This window comes from Urocampus carinirostris, chromosome 7 (assembly GCF_059441175.1).
Source record: "Urocampus carinirostris isolate Australia breed hairy pipefish chromosome 7, RoL_Ucar_1.0, whole genome shotgun sequence".
Classification (NCBI taxonomy): Eukaryota; Metazoa; Chordata; class Actinopteri; order Syngnathiformes; family Syngnathidae; genus Urocampus; species Urocampus carinirostris.
The window spans coordinates 35,304,080-35,328,163 of record NC_142355.1 but is presented as its reverse complement, the minus strand read 5'-3'; the positions used below and the strand labels follow the sequence as shown (position 1 = coordinate 35,328,163).

Genomic DNA, 24,084 nt, shown 5'->3' with positions numbered 1-24,084 from the left:
GTCGAAGGTAATTTTGCGATAATTCTGAGTTTTAGCGTTGCTGATTGTACTCCATTAGAAAGAATAAAAAACTGCTACGTTTAAGTCAAATACCTAGGGAGTAAGAAAGAGGTCTTGTTTATTGATGTCATTTAGTTGGAAGAAATAGGTAATGTGGCTGGAAGAACGTGATCCTCTACATTGTAAACTAAAACGTCTAAAGGTGGGGTTACTGTATCCCGGGATCGGTCGTCTGGTTGGTACAAGATACAAATATGATGATAGTAACTCAAATGAGCAAAACCAGACCAATAGCGAGTAGACTTTATTTTCCAAATCATTCAAAACTGCTTCAAAACGACAATGTCGAACGTAAAAATCATTCGGGACGGTGAGGAAAATGAGAGAATAAGACACTTGCATGATTCAAACACAACAAATAACTTCTGGTTTACATCGACACAATTAAAAAGCTATCCGCGAGGAAGTTCCACAGCGTTTCATCGCCGTTGACTGTTCAAGGAAATCCAAACTGTTTCATATTCAGCCAGTGAAAAGAATGAATGGCCAGTGTTTGAAGTCTGTTGCCATGACAACACACGTCGCCCCCAAAAATACTCGGACATCCGTTTCAAAACATAGTCCGGGCCACGTATCTCAGGTGTCCTCCGTGTTGGAAGAAAATGACGTCCAGTTCGTTGTCCAACTGGGCTGTCACTGCGAAACTTTTGCCGTCGCTCGTCTGAAAAAACGGGTCGTAGTCAGCGCAATGGCAAACTCATCAAAATTCTATACTAAGTGCCGAGATCGCAACGTGAAATTGCTGTAAAGCGGGGAATAGACACCTCTGGTAATTGGCTAATTAAAACTGATTTGCTAACTTCCGCTTGCAAAAGTAGTCATGACCTTAGATTTCCTAAATTTAATGACTTCCTGTTGGTGGCGTCCATGGAGCTTGGTGAGTAACAATCATTGCAAGCATCATGTTTTACTTCTTTCTTTAGCATCACTGCAAACTTCAAGACTTACAGCGATTAAACACAAAACACAGAATATATTACTGACTCGCAAAGTTGGGAGGTAATCGTGCCAATATCGGACAGATATCTTAGATATAACCCTTCATAAATGCTAAGTTTAAAGGTTTTGGGGCGTTAAGTGTCGATTGGTTTAACTTGGTCACATGACACATTGTTTCTGGAAGTGACAGTGGCAACACAAATCATGAGCAAATCAATATTTTATATGACATCCCCTTACACTGGAAAGTCGGAATTTGATAAGTTGTCGGACATGCAAAAATTATTCGTTGACGTGTCGAAGTGTACTTGGGCAAGACACTGAATCCCTAATGCCCCCAATTAGCAGGTAAGCGTCTTGGATGGCTGACTCCCTATTGGTGTGTGAGTGTGTGTGTGAATGGGTAAGTGTGGAGCACATTGTAAGGCGCTTTGGGAGTTCTTCATTGACTTAAAGCGCTATATAAATGCAGACCATTTACCATTTCAGGAGAAAACGCCATAAAGAGAGGCTAAAGATGAATATTTGATTCCATGCCATAAAGTGCAAACGTAATATCCTAGGTTTCTACGGTTCTTCACGAAATGCAGCTTACCTTTACTGTGAGCTGCTGGCCGGGCGAAAGGCGTTCCGGCAGGCTGATGCTGAATCTTTCGATGCCGGTGATCTCCAACGTGTCGGCGTTTTGTCCGTTTTGGAAGCAAAGGGGCAAGATGCCGACGCCCACGAGCTGCTTTTTGTGCAGACGCTCGAAGCTCTCGGCGATCACCGCACAGACGCCCTGCAATCACAACAATATCGTAGATTCTGGACTTCGCAGACTTGCTCCCTCATATCTTTTAGATTTAATTCCCCCCTATGTTTCAGTCCGGACCCTTCGCTCTGAAAACGCTGGTCTACTAGTGATCCCAAGAGCCAAGAAGAAATCTCTATCCTATCTACCATTTGTTTATATAAGCTAAAATTGGCTCAATATGTTTAAAACAATCCAACAATTGCATGACTTTATCAGCATATTGTTGGGTGCATACCCGTTTGACCCAAACTCCGCCCCCTCTCCATTTTCTTACCAGTAAGTAAGGTCCTTTGGCCACCCAATCCCGGGAGTTTCCCGAGCCGTAATCCTTTCCGGCCAGGATGACGAGCGGAACGCTGTCCTTCTGATAGCGATCGGCCGCCTCAAACACGTCCAACTGGGAAGAACAAAAAACTGATGATTTGAAAAAGCGCTATTTGTGTCCAATTCCATCAATTTAGATAGGAAATTATGTGGATCTCTTTTTTTTTTTAATGACCGTATTATGAGGTGCACCTGAAAACCTCAAATGGGCCACAAAATTAAGAGCGCCTTATCCCCCCGGTGCACCTTATATACTTCGAATACGACAGATGAGATTGTAAATTCAGTTGTGTGCGTTACCATAAAAGGTTTCACAATATAAAACCGAAGAACATCGCATACAACGGGAAACGAACCCCAGGTGCGGTGGTCAAAGTGCAGACACTTAACCACTGAACGTCAGTGATACTCATGACATACATAGAGGCATTCCATTCCATTTCATCATCACACTATTTTAACAATGCCGGAAACAAAGCTTAGTGAATGGAAAGTTCTTTTCCTTGTCATGCTTTTTGTTTATTTCTATTTTTCAGGACTTCTACATTCACTAAAATTCCTTTCTGATACCCTAAAATAGTAGGATAATGAGACCAAATCTAATACCTTTTTGTATGTCATCTGTATCACTAGTGATAGGATTTTAGCGCCTTCATCGGCGCGACCCAGGTTGGATTGCCGGTGTAAATGTTTAGCGATATTGGTCCTTTATCAATGCACTACTTTATACCTTTATGTAGGAAACAAATAGAATAATATAGTAGTTCCTTACTGTAGTTTTAATTCCACGTGCCTTATACAGGGTTCCTACAGCTTAAGGCAAGTTCAGTTCAAGACTTTTTGTAATGCTTGTTAAATCAAATTTAAGACCCAAGTTGACAAAAAACAATTGAAACAAAAGACAACTATTTCTTGCACAGAATACATCGTGCTTCATACACTTGACCTGGCACAAAACATTCGTCGGACAGCCAGTTCTTATTGAATTGACATTTTCTCATGGTTGTCTCTGTTCGAAGTTGCTGTGTATATTGTGGGTGGAGTTAAGACATGCATCTACACTAAAAGGCCCGACTGAAACCACACCACCGTTTTGATCGTTCCATTATTGTGTTTATGCGATGTTTCCATGGAATTAAATGGGTGAATTATTAAAAAAGACAATTGATAAATGTTACTAAATCATTTTAGTTCAAACAAATAAATCTTATTAAAGTGTTCACTTTTGAAAATTGGATTTAAGACATTGAAGGCCTTTATTATAGAATAATAGATTCAATTCCTTTTAGGACTTTTCAAGGATCAGCGAGAACCCTGTTATAGTCCAGTGCCCCTTTGGTATGACAAAAAACGAATTCTTAAAGGGTGTGTGTTGATATCCGGTGCGTCTTAGCATACGGAGCATTCGTTAATTTCTTCGTGGATTTGTGGACTGACCGTTTGTCCCGAAGGAACGTGAAGCGTTTTGGGCCCGGCCTTGCCCAGCAGTCGGTTTTGCAACTTGATGCTAGCAAACGTCCCCCTGGTCATGACGGCGTCGTTGCCCCGCCGAGAACCGTACGAGTTGAATTCCCGGGGGGTCAGCCTGTCGTTTATGTACCAGATATATAAAATTCCAAGTCTATTTGTATCAAAATTGCAGTGTCGTCGTGACGGTAACCTTTTGCTGATCAGGTACTTGGCTGCGGAGCTGACCCGAGCGATGCTGCCCGCAGGCGAGATGTGGTCGGTCGTCACCTTATCACCCAGGAAGAGCAATGCGTGGGCGTTGTCGATGGACGCAAGTGGCATGGCTTCTTTGCTCTTCGCACGCAAATAAAGCACAAGTGTCAGTTGTGTTTTTTCAATTGACGGCTCCTGAACTCACCAATTTGTTGAAGAAGGGCGGACAACGGATGTACGTAGATTTGGCGTCCCACGGGAAGACCACTGACTCGGCACACTCAACGCTGTTCCAGAACGTGTTTCCTTTCTGGGAGGGGGGCAAAACAGTGGACTTTGTAGCAAACAATTACAAATAATGCATTTTTAGTTTTAACCAAAAGGAAAAAAGGCTCCTGAAAGAGTAGTGATGTGCCTACGTCACACCTAAAGTAAGGCGAGCCCTGTGAAGCTGCCTTTCATTTAAGGGTAGAGTTGGTGCATGACAGTTGCTTATTTTTTATTTGCACACCTCAGGGGAGGAAACGGAGATGGAGACTGGAGCTCTGCCGAGCTTTTACCAACAAGACATTTTCTCAAAAGTTCATGTGACTTTTGGCTAATGTTCACATGCTTACACTACACTGATGATATTTAATTATTTAGCATTTACTTTTTGTGAAACGTCGGTCCATTTGTGTCCAAAGTGGATTTGCTGTACTTAACTTAGCACCAGTCATTTTTGTTTTTACTACGGCAAATATCTCACAGTGACTCGCATGTTGCATAAAATTGCACCATTCTCAATTCCTTCCTGTTTTCCTGTCATAGATTGACAGGGGTCAGCAACCTTTTCGGTGTGGAGTGCCACTTTCAAATTTCCTTGTAAATCAGTGTGCCACACCAAGATTAATCCCTCGCACAACATTTTTTTTATATCCAACAGAGCTGTCATTTTATACCAGTCCAAATATACAACATGGATATACATTGAAATCGTATAACTGACCAATTTTATCTTCCACTATTCTTGTTCATCAACAAACTAAAAAAATGAATGTGAGCAACATGTGGAAAGGCCTGTTGACATCCATGACTTAAACCATTCTTCATCAACAATGAACTACTATCAAAAAAAGAAGTGATATAGACAGCTAGTTTGGCAGGCATTTTACCTGTCAAAATCTGACTCCCCTGCTAAAATGGACCCTGTTTGAGATACAGACTTGTGACTTCTAGGGTAACCTTCTGTGACAAATATGCCAGCACTGTGATTTTGAAGAGTTTCAGACGTTTATTAATAATAATAATAGTAGTAATAAAAGGAACTAGATTTGTCGAACACCTATTCAGTAACACATCACAAAGTGGAGGTATTCCTCTGTTGTTGGATCCCAAAGCCAAAAAACATAGGTTTAAAGTGTGTCTTACTTTGCAAACAGTATAGGCAGAGAAGTCCGATTTAAAAAACAAACAAAAAAAAAAACGATTTGTTTACACCGCAGGATCCAATGCAACCAGGATTTCATTCACAATAAAAATAGATTACATATAGCTATTATAGTACATCAAACTAAGGCAATTTGTGTACAATTAGTTGATCGTGGATATAATTGTTTCGTCTATGGTGTTGGTGACTTTTTGTTCCGCATTAACAAACGCATTTTGTACCATACGATGGCGCTTTATTGTTTTAATAAACGTGTTATATAGACTATGATCACTTAATTGTTTTAATTAGGTCGCTTTATTGTTTTAATAAACTTGTTATATAGAATACGACCGCATTTGTCGAAGCGCAGCAGAATGCGCATTCACGCGAGGGGGGGAGGATTTTGCTGGGGAGTCGGATCTAGGCACTACTACGTATCCTGGACACAGCGCATTTTGATGTATCCACCTTTTCAGACTCTTCCTTGAATTCATGTTCATGTTTTGTCTCGTAATGACGTTTAACACTTGACGTACAAGGTACAACGCTCTCGAGGTATAATGCACAAAACAGCACGGTCATTTATTGCACAAAGCCCCTCATCTGTCCTTGCTGGCTTAAAAGAACGAGATTTTTTCGCTGGGGGAGCTGTCGTGATTCGTTCATTAATCCAGGGATGTGATTGAGGTGAGGAGAAAAAGTCTGAAACCTAGCCGGGGGTTCGGGGGCCCAGGGCAGAGCCCAGTGGGGGGGGGCACTGGGGGGGCGATGCCCCCCCAAAGCTCCTGGGTTTTAAGCAATTTACTTGTCCAAAACCATGCTTAAATTAATAATTTAACATCTTTAGAAGATTTAAATAACAAAATAATTTGCCCACATACCTGATTTTTTTTGTAAATACTGCAAGGTCAGTTCAAATGTAGTTCAGACCCTGCAGCTTGTGCAACGATGCGGCCAATTTATGCAATTTTTCTAACGGCCACCAGGGTGCGCCAGAGCAATAAAGGAAAGAGTGAGACAGTCGGATTTGTTTGCTACGCAAGTGAAAAAGTCGGAATTCCGACTATAGTCGGAAAAATCACATCCCTGTTAATCGCGCGCCGGTGTTTCTGTTGGAGGGTTAAAACACAGATCTTTCCTCCTTTGCAAGGCACGCGTGTCATAGGTTGCCGACCCCTGATCTACACTCTCCTGACCATTTAGGGGAAAAAGTACTACAAACTACACATTTTTTATTATAAGCAGCCACTGTATTACTTTCAATATAGTACAGCATTTCCACGACCATAGGGCATACTCTCCGTAGCTGGATCTATTTCTGTATTTAACGCAACACAGGGTGCAACCCACAATAGGGCACGAGTCCATCTGCTGGAGCTGCTGTTCTTCTGAAAAATGTCAACCCCCCCCGTGCATAAAAGGTCCCTCCCTCGCGCAAATAAGATGCCAATGCCCCATCCCTTACTGTTCCATTACATTTCCTCCAAAATTAGATATGAAAACGTTTTAGTAAGATTTGTTCGAGGGGGGGCATTTCATGCTCACAACAACAGACAAGCATACAAGTGTGTGTGTTTAAAAATACAGCAGTAGCAAGCCTTAGTTTGGTTATGGTTCATTTAAGTATTGATTACAAAGTACAAAACACGGATAAAAACAAGTCGGAGTTCGTTTTTCAACTTCCTTCAATTTATTAATCTTCACTTCTATTGCACATGCTTGGTTTCCATGATATTTCGCGTAGCGCAAAAATGAACACGCCATGGCAGACAAAAACACGGAAAGCATTCAATGGAAGGAATGTGAGGTTTTAGATTGAATTAATATTTAGAGTGACAACTCTCATCAGCTTTCAGTAGCATTGACTTTCAAACTGCTACATTAGCTACAGCATTAGCATACATGAGTGCTTCCGCTAACAATGGATTGCGTGTGACGGCACTAGCGGGATATGATGCCAATCAAACAAGAGATGCATAAAAGTCAAAAGGGATGGCATACAAGTTGCATTTAGTTGGAAACGTGAACGTTCTCCCAAAAACAATTGATTTCACCCAAAAATCGAAATTGAGCATTAAGCTCTTTAGAGTGAACGGCCTTGTGGTCTCCTTAGCTTTTAGTTTGTTTGCCCCTAAATGTTATTGCACTGCTTTTTAATGACTCTTGATGCTTTATTTTTACAAAAGAAACTTACAATTTAGGCCAGTACCAGCTCAGTAGCCTAGATGGTAGTGTGCCGGCTTTGAGACTGGGAGGTCGCTGGTTCGCGCCTCGACCGACACATACCTAATTGGTATAATGGCGGCGCCCTCTGGCTGCGGCTGCACCGACTCGCTACAATGGGTCAGGTGTATCGACATTTCGTTCTGTGTACATTGTTACAAAGAATGACAATACAAAGGAAATTATTATTATTATTATTAATATTAGTATCCAAACACTACCTTGTAAAGATGTTTGCCTTTTTATTCTGACATTTTTTAGGGGAAATTTTCAGATCCGAATTGCATTTTTAATGAAATCTTCGATTTTAAAAGAAAAGTGCAATTTCTCTGCTAGTTTTTTTTTTGTGAGTACCTAATCAGAGTGACATGCTTTCACCTTTGTCAAACAGCACCCTCTTCTGGGGAGCTTTGTTAGGGTTGCTGTCTGCTCGCACGAGGGTGTGTGACATAGCCTGCTGCGTGCAAACTTTGCGGTCGCCTTAAAACTTGCCTCTGATTGGCTGGTGCCATTAAACCTGAACACTGACAATTCTGGTTGGCCAAACACTCAATCACTCAAATAAAAAAAAAAGGGGGGGGGGGAACAAACATGGAACAATAAATCCTTAAAAAAAACTGCAGTGTCTTGCAATTACACAATAACACTATCACAATATCGATTAGATTTGGGTTCATCGGGCAGCTTCGTTACGTGTTTATCAATGCCTAATCTCTTGACGTTGTTATCAATGACAATAAAGACCGTTACCTTTTTTTTACATTTTTGGTTTTGGCCATTAAAAAATATGTATCTGATATGACTTTACCTCCATCCTGGCCTTGAGGTCCTTGAAGACTGTGGAGATGACAGCATCCTCTTCGGTCCGCTGCACCTCCTCCCTGGTAGGCCAGATGTCTCGCAGATACACCTCCTTTCCGTCCGAGGCCACGCCGAGTGCTTCTTTGTCAAAGTCAATGCCCACTGTGCCCGCGATGGCATATGCCACCACCAAGGGTGGAGAGGCCAAGTAGTTGGCTCGTACGCAGTCGCAGAGGCGCCCCTCGAAGTGCCGGTTGCCAGACAGGACGCCGCATGCTACCAGGTCGCCCTGGAAAAACGACGGGTTAAAGAGAAAAAAACAAAAAAAAACAATAGAATTGGGGAACAGGAGTCACCTGTTTGATGGCGGCCACCACGCTTTCCGGCAGGGGCGCCGTGTTCCCCACGCAGGTGGCGCAGCCGTAGCCGATCACCTCAAAGCTTTGAAGTAAAAGATACAAAAAATTATTCGACAGGAGACAATAAAAGAAATAATTTTCCTCCGCTTAAGTATTTTTCCCATTTTTGTACCAAAGGAAACGTGAAACTTCTGTCAGAGGAACTACAGTTTGCCATAAGCAGAAAATAGCTCTTTAAAAAAATGTATTTAATTATTTCAATATATTTATTTTTTTATTTTCCTTTATTTTCATTAAATATATATATATATATATATATATATATACATATATATATAAAATATATAATTTGGATTTTTATTGCGCCAATTTATTTAATTTACAATTGCCTATTTTTTATACTTTAATAAAATGTTAAATCAAAGTTAGAACGATATTGCTAATCATTTAGGATATATTTTTTAATCTAAATGTTTAAATATTTATTTGCACATCTTTTATACCAGAAATAACACTCATTTTAGGTAAGATTTTTTTTGATTCACTGTTTTCTGAACTTCTTTTTCAACTGAACAAGATAAAAGAATCCATAAAAGTGATCAAAATTTTGTAATTAGTAAGATGGAATCTATTTTGAACGTTGAAGGATTTTCCATTTTATTTAATTGACTATAAGGGATTTAGTATAATACAAATTAAATTTTGTTGAATGCAGTAGGGATTTTTCACAGAAGGCTGAAGGTCGCGCCGTTCGAAGTGTAGTGTTTTGGCTGGGGAAATTTGATAGCGGGGCACTGACGAGGGAATTAGGCCTTGTTTTTGGCATTGCTTGGAGCTGATAAACTTTCTTGTTTGTGAGCCCTTCAGACATGGCGGCGTATTGGCTTTTCGGTGAGGAGGTGAGGCTGGCACCCCGACCCACCCCATGGGGGCCGGGGGGGCTTCGTGATGCACCGGTCAGACGAGGTGGGTATAGTTTTTTCCCTAACAATTTATAGGTTTATTCCTAACAACGTATAAAGAATTGTTTTCTGAAGCAAGAAAATGAAAGCAACCATTTCTTCTAATTTTAGAAGAGAAATGGCTTAAAGAAAAAGGTAAATAACACTGTCCATGGAGATATAATGTATTTTTATGGATGGATGGATGGTCTGCCTTTATATAGTGCTTTTCAAGTCACTGAAGACCTCCCAATGCGCTTCACACTTACCCATTCACATAGCACACACACATACCGATAGCAGCGGCAACTACCTACTTATCGGGGGCATTGGGGGTTCAATGTCTTGCCCAAGGACACTTAAACATAATGGAACTTGCAATCTCTTGATCCCAAGACGAGCGCTTTAAGTGTTAAGTCGGGCTATCACTATGTCTGCATCGCGCATTTCCAACAAATTGTCAAAAGCTGGTAAAGCAGACGTCATTGAATCCGTTTTTCAAGAAACGACCGTCAGAAAGGTAAATGACTATGTTTATTATTTCCTTTACCCTTTGTTTTTTAAAATACATGCCTCCTGTTTTATGGTAACCTAATTTCAACATGAATTCGTTTCATGTTTAGATGCTCTTTTGTGAGTTATCTAAAAAATATCTTACTCTCAATGTACCTTATATAATTTGATTATGCAAAGAGCGAGCTCAGTGCTATATGAGCCCTATAAGGAAGGCAACACATATTGTATATAATTAATTTATAACCATTAGAAAACATTAGGAATGTTTGTATTATGTTTATCCTCCTACAGAAACTATACCAGTTTCCATAATGAAACATTTTTGAAAAAGGTCATGGGAGCCTCTAGGGTGCGCCGAAGAGCTGCATGGGCCTCCAGAGCCGCCTTTTATCAACCACTGAGCTAGGAAATGCATGATAACAACAAAAGCTTACCCGAGGCGACTGAAGTAGGGTAGTACCCCGCTGGCATTGAGGTAGTGAGTGGCCATGCCACTGCCTGGCGCCAGGCTAGTCCGGATGTACGGCTTGACCACAAGCCCCACCTCTACCGCCTTCTTGGCTAGGAGACCTGAAATGCAAACCCAAAAGTTAACCCCTTAAGGTTCTATAGGCAGGCCGTCAGACTGTTGATAAACAAAGTCATGTCTTCACGATTTCACCTGTCATTGAAATAAGTCATGCCCCATATCATTGGAAAGCTTCGAATCTTGGGATTCAAGATATAATATGATGACCATTTTAAAAATGTACTCATCACAGAAACATCACAAAAATAAAAAACAGGCGACAATAAAACACATTCTATTTCTGTGTGTTCCTAACTAGATTGTTCAATGTTACTAGCACCTGCAGTGATTATTTAAATTTAGGAGTGTTATCTTTCAAAAAGAGACCAACACATCCATATTCTTAAAATGGTTTAGGAACAGCATTCCATTTACTTTGGGTACATCTTTGACTGGGATTTTACACAAATTTTACTGGACGTCACCAGAGCTGGTCCGGAGTTTTCTTCATGGCTCACCTGCCGTCAGCATGACAGCCGGGTTGCAGTTGTTGGTGCAGCTGATGACGGCGGCGATGACCACCGAGCCGTGCGCCAAATGGTACTCCTGGCCAGCGTGCAAGAAAGGAACTCGCACGTCCTGCTTGTCTTTGGAGATGTTGAAGCCTTTGGGGCCCAGCTGGAGGAGGAGAGAGCGACATAGACACGAATGATGGAAAAGTTTATATTTTTTTACCTTCTCGTCGAGGCAACTCTGGAATCCTTCCTTCATGCTGCAGACGGCCACGCGGTCCTGCGGCCTCTTGGGTCCACTGACGTGTGGCACCATGGAGCTCAAGTCGATTTCGATCACCTGAGTTTTACCAGAAACGTTAGCTGCATAAATTGAATTATTATGTGGCATATTTATTTAACTATATGAAAAATAAAGTGCCTATTTATCTCATTTTAAATACTCAGTTTAGTTTGTTAATCTAAGATTTATTTTTAGTAGAATGAGGGAAAACATTTGAAAATAATTTGCTACGAATAATTATTTCAATAAATCATAAAAATAAAATGAGTTCTACTGGTAGATAAATTACTTTAAAGAATATTTTTGAAATTTTACGAAAACAAAATTAGAAAATACACAAAAAGGCAGATAATTTGTCCTCATTTGAACTACATTTTGGAATTTTTGAAAAATTTTTAGAATGAAAAATACATGGATATAGATATTTAAATAAATTCACATAAAACCTTAAAATATTAAGAGTTTTCAAATACTTAACGTAATTTATAGTAGAATGTGGAAACGAAATACAAGCAATTAATTCCTATAAATAAATATTTAAATATGTTAGATCGTGGGAAAAAATAAGTTTGCATTTTATTTTTTTGTCTCAATAAATCATAAAAACACAGATCCTTTGTCCTCATTACTTTTTTTAAATTCACGATTTAAGATTTTTAGGATAAAAATTGCAAAAAAATGTAATCACTTGAATATAATTTAATAATAAACTAATATGGTTAATATTTAAAATAGATACTTTCTCTTTTTGAATACTCTGTGTAATTTTTGATTTAAGAATTATTTTTAGCAAAATTAGTTTACTTTGGTTTATGTAAAATTCAAATTAGATAACCACTTGGTACCAATAATTCCCCAAAAAATAAAAAAATAAATAATACTTGAAATGACCAAATGTGGAATAACTTTCAAAGAGCACACATCTGTTGCTTGTTAAACCGTACCTCCGAATAGTGAGGATCTTCTGCAGAATCTTCATAGCTTCTAAAGAGCTTAACAGCTTTGGAGTAAGACTCTATTAGCTTGAGCTTTTCTGGGGAAAAGTCTAAAACCAAAAATATTGTAAGTGTCTTTGACCCAGCATTGTCTTCAAACACGGTCTGATACTCACGTGTCTTTTGAAAGTGCCTAATGGTGACCTGGTCTACAGGGAAGAAGCTGATGGTAGCGTTATACTCTGGGCACATGTTGGCAATGGTGGTCCGGTCCGGCGCCGACAAATGCAAACATCCGGGTCCGAAAAACTCTACAAATTTGCCGTCAATGGCGGCTTGGCGCAAGTGCTGCAAGGCAAAAAATAGAAAAACGTGAGCCCTTGGGAGGGAGATGATTAGAAGCGTGTTCCGTACCTTGGTTATACCGAGGACGACGTCAATTGAGGTGCTGAGGGGGTTGATGCATCCCACCAGTTTGCAGCCCACTACCCGAGGGAGGGGAAGGGACACGGGCTGGCCCAGCATCACCGCTTCAGACTCGATACCGCCCACCCCTGGCCGGGAAGGGAGCAAGATTTCTTAGGCCATTCTGTGCCAGTGAACACTATTTTTTAAGAAATGTAGAATATTTGAAAGAGCTCTGTACTAAATGGTAAAAGTTAAGATGACTGTTGTTACCAGTTTCAACCTATCTTACCAAATCAATATTCATAGAAAACACCCACATGCTATTTTGTATTATTTGTTATTGCAACATCCATTGCAGCCTGGTCATCCTGGAAGGGGGATTACCTCATGTGCGGTCCCTTCTCAAGGTTTCTACATTTTCCTCATGTTGAGGTTTGAGTTTTTCCTTGCCCTCATGAAAGTTTTAGATCAGGGGATGCTGTCATAATAGTCCGTGGTTTGCAATAATCTGTGGTCTGTGGAGCCCTTTGAGACTCTTTGTGATCAAGGGCTATACAAATAAACATGATTTGACTTGACTTGGGGTTAATACGCATGCGGTGGCTTTGTGTTTGAACCCATTCAAGACCAAGTTACTGTATTTATTCACACATGTGAGGCAGTTGCTCAGGAGATAGAGCTGGCATCTTCAGACCAAAGAAGTTGCAGGTTCGATTCCGGACTCCTTGGAGTTAAATGTCGAAGTGTCCTTGGGCAAGGCACTGATCCCCTAATGCCCCCAATAAGCAGGCGTGAGTGTGTAAATGAGTGAAGTGTGAAGTTTGAAGTGCACTGTTAAGCGCTTTGGAGGTCCCCAGTGACTGGTTAAAGCGCTATATAAATGCAATCCATTTACAACACGCCCCCGTATTTTTTTTTTTTATTACAAATCTTTTGTTTCACTTTATTTCTTAGCTCAAACTAAGCATTGCAAGTGAATCGTTGTTTAATACGTGTGGCCATGATAAAAATAATAAAGTATGAACAGAAGGCCGAAATAGTATGTGCAATATTTATTTAATGCCCTTCAAAGTCCAATTCCTCAGTAGATACACCAAAGAGTCCTTTCCTTCATCGCGCTTTTTTAGGTTTTATATATTTCAGGATGACTTTTGGTTTTCTCCATTCTCTGACATTTGTCTCGGTACTGTGAAATTCAGCATGTTTGGCAAATTGCAGCCTGAGTTGCCATCTAACGGGTACCAATATAGAATAAAAAAAAATAACACTTTATAACTCTAGTTATAAGTAATTGCCCAAAACAGTAATGCTCTAACTCACATTTCAGTGTGGGTGAAACAAGGAAAGAAATGAAAAGGAACCTCGCTTCTGCACACCAGCCATTAAGAATTACCATATTTGTTATAAATTGTCCACGCATGTGATTTAGAAAATATTACTAACAATAGACTGTAAGGGTATTGTGGGTCGAGAGATGTGATTGCAATTAATGTTTAGCGATTGTGGTCAGCAATATTCTCTTTCGACTGATCCATCCAAGAAACAGACTTTTGTTTTTAAAATTCAACTATATTGTCGATGCCAAATGTATCATTGATATATTGGTAGAAAACGGTTAAAGGTTAACAAATAGAGATGCACAATAATTATAATGGGAAGATGTTGGACTAATAACGACTAAATATGATGTCACAGTTATGAGCCTAATAGAATAAAAAAAACAATTGTCACTTGACGCCACGCTACAACATTCAACCAGCCTAGTCGAGTCAAGTCATGTTTATTTATATAGCCTCTAATCACACAAAGAGTCTCAAAGAGCTGCACAGACCACAGATTAGTGTTCTCATTTGCCTGCCTCCCTGCCTCCTAGACGCATTATTTTTGCTGGGGACACATAGTGTCAAATCAACGTGCGTCCCCGGGAGACAACTTTTTTTGACACGAAATTGTCATTATCATTTTTTAACAAAGATTTACCGCACTCCAAACTTTTCGTGAGGCAGATCCGCCATTGTTGTTTTGGTCTCGCGGTTCGAGTTTTCGTCTGCACGCTGATCTCCAGTTCGAGTTGTGTAGTGAAAGTCCGTTTCTTTTTAGAGAACCGGCTTTTTCAGCTCAACTCATTAAAGAGAGCCGGCTCTAAAACGGCTCACTTGCTTTGACGCATTATATTACGAATGATTATGTTGTATAAAGAAGTTAAGAAAAAAGGAAGTATAAAAGGAGAGAATGAAAAAAGACAGGTTTGTAGTGATCTCTTTTAATCAGTATATTACCAACAATAATTTAATGCAGAAAATGAATTAATAATTTGAACAAGAAAATTTATTATTGTACTTAATTATATTCAGGGATCAGAATGGAGATTTTCATTTTCAGCTGAAATAGGCAGGGTCCAGGAATAAAGCAGGGCGGAGCCAACCCCAACAATGCAGCCAATTTTTCTAACGGCCGCCAGGGTGCGCCAGAGCAATAAAGGAAAGAGTGAGACAGTCGGATTTTGAATTTGTTTGCTACGCAAGAGAAAAAGTGAAAAAGTCGGAATGCCTTTGGGGTTCAAAAACAGCGGAAATCCGCGGATCCGCGGAAAATTCTGATCCCTGTATATTTGCATGTATTTTTTCCTTCTACAGTGAACGTCCAAGCGACTTCATTTTTGAACTTATTTTTATAATAAACCTCATTCATGTCGAGCAACTCAGTGTCTCACAACAAAATGTTCATTAACAATATATATGATACAGGGAAACACATGTACAATATAACATGTTAAACTACATAAATAAACATGTTTGGAAAAAAAAATGTTTTTGTATTTTGTAAGGGAAAATACGACAGTTTGTAAGGGCATGGAGCACACTACATTTTGGGGACCCATAGATCTCTGTTGGGACCCATAGATTTTTGAGCATGCGAGTCCCAGGGACCCATCACTTTTCAGAGGAAAGATGAACACTGCAGATTATTATGACGCCATCCCCTGATCTAAAACCTACATGAGGGCAAATAATACACAGATATTGTCAACATAAAATATAGGTTATTCATATGCTATAGAATAGAAGTGTGTTAGAACAAGTCGAAACTCTTATGTTCCCCGTTAAAATATGTTTTCATTTTCGAGTAGCACAACTTGGTTGTGTCTCCTTTTCTACCTACTCAAGTGTAGTGTATGTATTTTAATGTTTTGTACAATATTCCCTGAGCAAAAATGTGTTGCCGTGAAAATTTTTCAAGTGCGTTGCTGTGAGACCTCTACAGAAGTAATTTGCACTGTTACATTTGAGGCTTCCCTCTATATATCAGCATTTGCACATTCATTTTCATCTATTATTGCTGCTAATGTGTACAGCTACGAGAATGGCACTTGAAAAGAAAGTGATATAATTTTCTTAGCCAAGGCTTGTATGACTTCAAACAATAGGGCACTCAGATTTTCCTTATTTTTCTTCTAATGCAGCTTAAAAAAAACATCAGTTTTCTGTCATAAGAACCAGGATTGCATCGGTTATGGGTAGGACAAAAACAGTTACCGTGCATCCCTATTGATTAATGGAGATAGAAAATGTCTTTATCTTGTTCCTTCTCCCCTCTTCCCCATGTAACTGTTCCTCCTTCCCCTTGTCACCAAAGGGAGTAGTCAATCATAATTTGGCAAACCACTGGGAATCCTTCTGGGTAATGGTGTGAACTTACCCCATCCAAGGATGCCCAGGCCGTTGATCATAGTGGTGTGCGAGTCTGTTCCCACCACGCTGTCCGGGTAAATAAAGCCGCCGTCCACTTGCACAACTCGGGAAAGGTACTCCAGATTGACCTGGTGGACAGCACCAACGTCCGGGGGGACCACGTTGACGTTCTTGAAGGCCCTTGAGCACCACTGGGTGAAGAAAAACGCGGAATGTTGTTTTCTGTTGGAGAACATTCCGACCAATCGCCTTACCTTAAAGAATTGAAGTCTTTCTTTGTTTCGGCTCAGCTCCATTTCCTGATTTCTCACAGACGTGTCGCCTCTGCAGTGAACAACAATTTACTTAGAAGCACTTAAAAATTTAAATAAACTACCATAATTTCCAGACTATAAGGTGCATCTAAAAAACGCAAATTGGCCAAAGTGAGTCTTACAACTCGATGTGCTTTACGTAAATTTGCGCAAAATACAGTGGAAACAATTGGAAATGCATACAGTATTTATACGTGTGCATTACGACAAAGTTTAACAGAACACTACCGTATTTGTGCAATAATTCATCAATCAAAAAACATGACCATAATCGCAAGTAATGTATGCAAGGGGAATTGAACCATGGTCATGCCAACTTTTAGGAGACAAACAAGGTGACGAGGACCAGCTATTAATTTCTCAGGAATAGCGGTAAAATGGTTCACTCAGGGTGTTTGAAGGTATTCTGGTTACTTAGAGCCCGAATTATTTTTTTAAAAAGCGGCACTGCAAATTTTGCAGACAACATGTGCCGACCAAGTCGGGCAACATGACAAACATAGTCCACCATTTTAAACTGAAGAAAAAACAATTCAGTCCCAAATGAGTGCTAGGGGATATTCAAAGAGCTTTATGCACAAGTCTTTAACATGTTGCTGAATGTAAATTTAAATGAGTTGGTGTATTCATGGTTATTTATTTTTTGGGGAGTGCAGGTATACCTCAGATTAGGTCCAATGTTCTCTGTTTTGATTACCTTATTTTGTTAACTATTTATTCAATACTCCTCATATTTGTGAATTGCTGCGTAGAAGTTTGTCACCATGTGTCTCTATTCTGACAATAAAGATGTGTTAAAGAAGCATCTGTTTTTGTTTCAACTTTTACTAGGGTGCAAAAATTAAGAGTTAAAATGTAAAAGGAAAAAAGATGTGATAATTAACGAGATTGAACGATAAATATTTTACCGTGGAAACAGTTTTTGTCATGTCGCACGGGCTTATGAGCAATCATTGCACTAATATATGGCGTAAGTATATAAAATGGTTAAAAACGAATAAATATGGTAGCTCTTACTGTTCCATTCGCCTTGTAGTCCAGTGTACCATGTATATGAAAAATATATGACAATACAATTATACCTTATAATCCGCTAAACCTTATAGTGCAGAAAATATGGTTGATGAGTGACAATAAACTCACTCAGAAACGGGTTTGAGGTGAAAGGGGCAAAGAATTGGCGTGTTCTCGATCTGCTGAATCGAAGTTCGGCCCCCTGCTGACAAGGGCGGGTCGTTGCAGGCCGTTTTACTGCACGAGCCTCGCTGGCCCCCGCAGTGGGAACCTCCGCGTGGCAGAGGCTTGAGGGGGGCTTGCCGAATCCCCGTGTCCCCTCCGCCAGGGTTTGGGGCATTCTGCGTAGTGCTAGTGGCCCAGTGAATGAGACAAAAAGTGAAAACATGGACCTCCTTTCTGATATTTTCAGGAACATGAGTTGCAAGCTAACCTCTTGCTAAAATCTTTTTGCAGGCAGTGATCCACAATAAGGTCTGTGGGGCATTTGGGGTTGACCAGCCCGGGGTCCACACCATGTTTGGCAACAGCGTCCCTCATGGCTGCCAGATCCACCATGGCGGGGATACCCCTAATCCAATAGAGAAGGAAAGCTTAGAATACATAATGTCCAGGCATTCACTGGGAAAAAAGAAGAGTATTTTTTTTGAAAACTAGCGTATTTTTCTACTCTAAAAACCAATATCCTCATTATCGGAGACTAATTTCGTCTTCTTGGTATGACTAGAAAAAGGAAAGTTGACTGTGAGGGCTGGCGCTTCCAAGACAAATGGAAATTGGAGTTGTTTTCAGTGAAATGTCATAATAGTCTGTAGTTTGAAATTATATGTGTTCTGTGCAGTCCTTTAAAAATAAACATGACTTGACTTGAGGAATAAAGGCCACATACAAAAAACAAAACAAAAAAAAAGACTGGTAGAATATATGTGTCCAGAAAGACACAAGTTTAATGTAACGTCGCGCTTTGTGCATAAATAAAACGAGCATGAACAAACCCTCATCATGGAAAAGGTGTCAAATGAAAGGGAAGCCCTCACTACCGTATTGAGAATAATTTTACGAGTGTGTTTATTTGTAAACTGAAATTATGTGGCGAAACGAACGGATTACAAGAAGCAATGTCCAACAAGGCAGACATCTTTAAAGTGAATTCCTATTTATCTGTAGGCATTATCGTGTTTTTTGGTGTGAATATTTTACACGGTTGGGTTCTATGGATTGTCCTTGATTTAAAAAAGCCATTTTCCTGGACACTCAAAGAAGTTGAAGACGGTCAGTGGATGTAATGATGAGTTACCTCGGCTTTATACTTTTCGGGTTCATACTGATCGCAATGTTTCTGTGATAAGTATATTTTGAAATGGTTATCATATATTGAATCTCTAGAGTTTCAGCTTTCCAATGATATGTGACATATTTCAGTGACTGGTGATATTGTACAGACACGCATTTGTTGATCAAAAGTCTCGCGGCCTGTCGGCGAGCCATCCAAATATTACTTTCAAATTCAGTTGAAAGTGTTTATTGTTATATGCACAGTAAAGAACCACATTTCCCTGCACAATGAAATTCTTACTTTGCTGTACACACTGTTGCCAGCGTAAATATAGAAACTCAGAAACTTTGTACATGTATCCATTAAAGAATATTAAGCATATTAAAAGGTGAAAACATAAGATCAACGCAAGATGAGTTAAGGCAATGAAATAAAAATAAAGATAAAACACATTTGAAAGTAACTGTAGTGCACCAAGAGTTAAAGTATGGTCCAGTTTAAAGTGTCTGTAGTGTAATGAAGTGTCTTTAGTGTGCTGAACGTATCTGCAGTGTATTGTTCGATCAGCAGCCGTTTAAGAGTCTGATGGCAGAGGGGTAAAATGAGTTCTTTAGATGGTTGTCCTGCATTTCCGTTCCTGTACTGTTGCTGTCATGGACCTTTTAGACTATTTTACAGGCTTGATGCGCTGATGCTGTCATGCACTTTCTAGATAGATAGATAGATACTTTATTCATCCCCGCAGGGAAATTCACAAATTTTATATATATATATATATATATATATATATATATATAATAAATAATAATAGACAAATTTTAACATATTACCTATTGTTTTATTTTGTTGATGTTTACTATGTTGTGTGTACTGTTGACCAATGCTAGGGAAAGGATATATCTTGGTAAATTACCACTTCAGACACTCATTGGAAGCTATAGGAAGCGTTTAGAGGCTGTTATTTCTGGAAAAGGAGGATCTATTAAATATTGATGTCATTTTTCTGTTGGGGTGCCCAAATTTATGCACCTGCGCACTTTTGTGTAAACATTTATTGCACATTTTCTGGAAATCCTATGAACTTGATTTCACTTCTCGGATATCACTGTGTTTGTCTGCTATATGATATATTTAACTGAAATTGCTGATCCGAACAACCAAAGCTTTATAAAGGAAAATCTTGAAAATGATCGGGGGTGATAACTTTTGCAAACGTCTATGTGTGTGTGTATACATATATTATTGGTTTTCTTTTGAATGGAAGAAGTAGCCATCTTTGTGGTTAACTCACGTGAAATCCTGCAGGAGAACCCTCGCTGGCAAAAACGGCACCTCGGTGCAGGCTTGCTGCTTCTCCCAATCCAAAATATTTGCGACATCTTCCTCTGTAACATAAAATCCATCGCACTTTCGGATGGCCGCCTCAAGCAAGATGCGGATGGACACAGGGAGCTTGACTAAAAAAACAACAAAGTACCTTTTGACCATCTGTTCTTCACACAATAAATATTGCTTTATTTAAACTTACCATATCTCGGATCATTTAATTTGAGCGGGTTGTAAAACTTGAGGCTTTGGTCATCTGGCAACGGGTCGATTAAATAGCGATATGGATGCTCTTCAGAAAAAAAAGTTAGTGTCGATTAGAGATGCATACCTGTCAACCTGTACGTTTTTTTCAGTACAAAGTACGTTTATCATGCATTTTAAGACGTGTATGACGTACAGGGAAAATCTGTCTGGAAAAACGCAAATTTGTCAATTATGGGTACTATCAGTATACACCGACTACCACGAAACGGCAAATCAATCAAGTCAAACGAGTTCGCCGCGGTAGCCTCTTTCTCGGTATCGGGTTTTTTTTCCGTTGCAAACAAAGCGAGCGGTTTGATGCTACTGTGCGCATGCGTCTGCCGCCTGGTGATTTCCCATCATGCATCATTTCGATCACACGTGAACAAAGCAAAAGCAGAGCAGTAGGCCTACATTACAACACAGCTTTGAATTTTCTTTGGATACAATCATCAAGTCGCAATGGCCGAACCTGAATTAAAACGCAGTAAGTCATTCTGATCTCAAAACAACAGGCGGGGATGATTGAGTAAATTTGAAATACATGTGGTCTTAAAAAAACATCGGATTTCATGTGGTAGTTGTGTAGTGAAAGGAAGTCCGTCTCTGTTTAGAGAACCGGCTTTTTCGGCTCAACTCATTAAAGAGAGACGGCTCTCCAATGGCTCACTTGCTTTGATGCATTATATTACGAATTATCATGTTGTATAAAGAAGTTAAGAAAAAAAGGAAGTATAAAAGGAGAAAATGAAAAAGGACAGGTTTGTGGTTATCCCTTTAATCAGTATATTACCAACAATAATTTAATGCAGAAAATGAATTCATAATTTGAATAAGAAAATGTATTATTCTACTTAATTATATTTGCATGTATTTTCTCCTTCTACAGTGAACGTCCAAGCGACTTAATTTTTGAACTTTTTTTATAATAAGCCTCATTCATGTCGAGCAACTCAGTATCTCACAACAAAATGTTAACAATATATATTCTATAACGAAACACATGTACTATACAACATATTAAACTACATAAACAAACACATTTGAAAAAGAAATATGGTGTAAGATTACTTTGTATTCTTTAAGGGAAAATACGACAGTTTGTAAGGGCATGGAGCCGTGGAGGTTGACAGGTATGGAGATGCAACGAAAAAAACGTAGCCGAAAATGACCAAAATGCATTTTCGTTTATCTCCACAAGGGAAAAATAAAATCAAAATATGTTTGGCAAAAAAAAAAAAAAAAAACACCAGTAGTGCATTTTTGTTTTTTGGATGAAAGAAAGAAAAAAAAAGCAAAAGGATGTCAAAAAAACCCCAGAATGTAGTGATGACGTATCATCAGAAGTAAATTAAGATGTCCGGGGCTGGCTTTCACTAGGTGTTGGTGTTTATTTTGTCTAATGTGGTCTAAATGTAGTTACCAAAACGTCATACTTTTTAAGTCTTAAAAAATTGGTTTATTTCAAAATTTAGTTTTTTCAACTTTTACCATACAAATCAGAATAAAGATGTCTTTTGGACTGAACTTTGGCACCAAATGTAGTCCAATCATAGTTGTGTTTATTTGGTCGTATGTGGACTAAATTTAACCTCACCAAATAGCGCTTTTTCGACATCTAGAATCAGACTTATTGGACTTTCACCTTACAACCATAGAAATAATAGAGTGGTCCAAATGTATCGACCGAAAAGTGTTTTTTTCCGAGTCTCAAAAAGACGTTTATTCTACTTTCACTTATCAACCCAAAATAATCGGCCTTGTGTTTAATATAGTCCTTATTTGGCCCCAGTCTACTCAAGTTTTCAACCACATGAATAACTAATAATTCCAGCAGCTCCCGTGTTATTTTCGATTGTTCTCAGCTTAGGGATGCTGCTGGAAAAGTGAATTTCCCTTCGGGGATGAATAAAGTATCTATCTATCTATCTATCTATCTATCTATCTATCTAAACCAAGACGTCTTTTGAACAGAACTATGACACAAAAAGTAGTCAAACTATAGTTGTTTATTTTGACTTATTTGGACTAATTGTATCCACAAGGAAGGGGTCTTTCTGACATCTTTAAAATTACGTTTTGCTTTTTTCGACTTCCACCATACAACCATATAAATAATAAACACATCTCTTACGACTGAACTTTGGCAACAATTGTGGTCCGAATTGTCTTTACCTCAATGTGGATCAAATGTAGCCATCGAAAAGTTGTCTTTTCCAAATCTAAAAAAGACGTTTATTCTACTTTCACTTATCGACCCAAAATAATCAGCATAGGGTTTAATGTACCGTATTTTCACGACGACAAGATGCACCGGGTTATAAAGTGCACTCCTCCAAAATGGCTTTTGTCATATATTTTCCATGAATAAAGCGCACAGGACTACAAGGAGCTACAGTGGGAACGTCAACAAAACAGTCAGGTTTCTTTAACCCAAAGTAATCGGCCTTGTTTCATGTACTGTAGTCCTTATTGGGACCCGGTCGATTCAAATTTTACTTTTCAACCACATAAATAACTAATATTAAACTAAGACGTCTTTTGAACAGAACTTTGGCGGAAGATGTGGTCAAAATATAGTTTATTTTGTCTTATGTGGACTAAATGTATCCACAAAAAGCGGTCTTTTTGACATCTTGAAAAATACGGATTGCTTTTTTCGACTTTCGCCATACAATCATATAAACAAGAATAAACACGTCTCCTACGACTGAACTTTGGCAACAATTGTAAACGTGTTTACTTCAACAAATTTGGCCCAAATGTAGCCGCCGTCCTTTCGACGTCTCGAAAACGACGTTTATACAACTTTCAGACCAATAAAAGCTTCTTTTGTTGGAGACTTTGGTTAAATTCTAACGTTATTTCGATGTATATCCGACCATTTTCCCGTAGAAAATAAGGAAACGACCCTTAGTTGAAAACACAGTGTAGGCGGCGGCTAATGTTAGCTTAGCCTTATCAATGACTATATTTGCCAAGTACTTATCGCATGGCTGGTTGGACAACTGGCAGGGGCGATAAAATTGCAAACTTGAAAAGCATTTAGACGTAAAATTAACTCAAAACATGACGCCATGAACTAAGTTGGGGTAAAGTTAAACAGCGGTATTGTGTCATTTCAATACTGTCTCGGTTTGGATGTACAAGCAAGCTGTCCGTGCTTTCAACTCTCCGTTAAGAGGAATTCAATGGTTAGAAAGAAACGTCAAATGTAGCTGTGTGCTTGATAAGGAATGCGACCTGTTGACAAAAGAAAATGGAGATAAGATTAACAATACAGTTCTGTACCTTTGCCCATGGACGAGAGCGCCATGATGACTTATGAAATCATCACGACCCAAACTCAGGAGACCGGTGGGGACAAGCAACAGACCAATCAGAAGGCGAGGGAGGGTGCGGTTCCGCCTACAAGCTTAGTCGCCTTCAGGGTAAAAGTGTGGACGGAAATGCCAGACCGTCAAAATAAGAGTATTTGAAGAAAATATGCCGAAAACTCATCTCATCTCATTAGCTGCACCGCTTATCCTCAGTAGGG

The 24,084-nt window shown here is 39.3% G+C and overlaps 1 protein-coding gene across 1 annotated transcript; it reads right to left on the bottom strand.

Moving 5' to 3' along the window:
* Nucleotides 1-288: 288 nt before the first annotated feature.
* On the bottom strand, nucleotides 289-23,971 carry ireb2 (iron-responsive element binding protein 2). Its single transcript, XM_088340700.1, has 21 exons — nucleotides 23,838-23,971; nucleotides 20,503-20,592; nucleotides 20,266-20,431; nucleotides 18,132-18,269; nucleotides 17,828-18,049; nucleotides 16,625-16,694; nucleotides 16,378-16,561; nucleotides 12,685-12,824; nucleotides 12,447-12,618; nucleotides 12,280-12,380; nucleotides 11,276-11,392; nucleotides 11,059-11,218; nucleotides 10,467-10,602; nucleotides 8,573-8,657; nucleotides 8,224-8,505; nucleotides 3,987-4,091; nucleotides 3,780-3,922; nucleotides 3,557-3,704; nucleotides 2,070-2,192; nucleotides 1,595-1,780; nucleotides 289-721 (listed from the first exon to the last, which is right to left on the bottom strand). Exons 1-21 carry the CDS (start codon nucleotides 23,860-23,862, stop codon nucleotides 611-613), a joined length of 2,904 nt encoding a protein of 967 aa, XP_088196826.1. The 5' UTR covers nucleotides 23,863-23,971; the 3' UTR covers nucleotides 289-610.
* Between the last annotated feature and the right edge of the window lie 113 nt (nucleotides 23,972-24,084).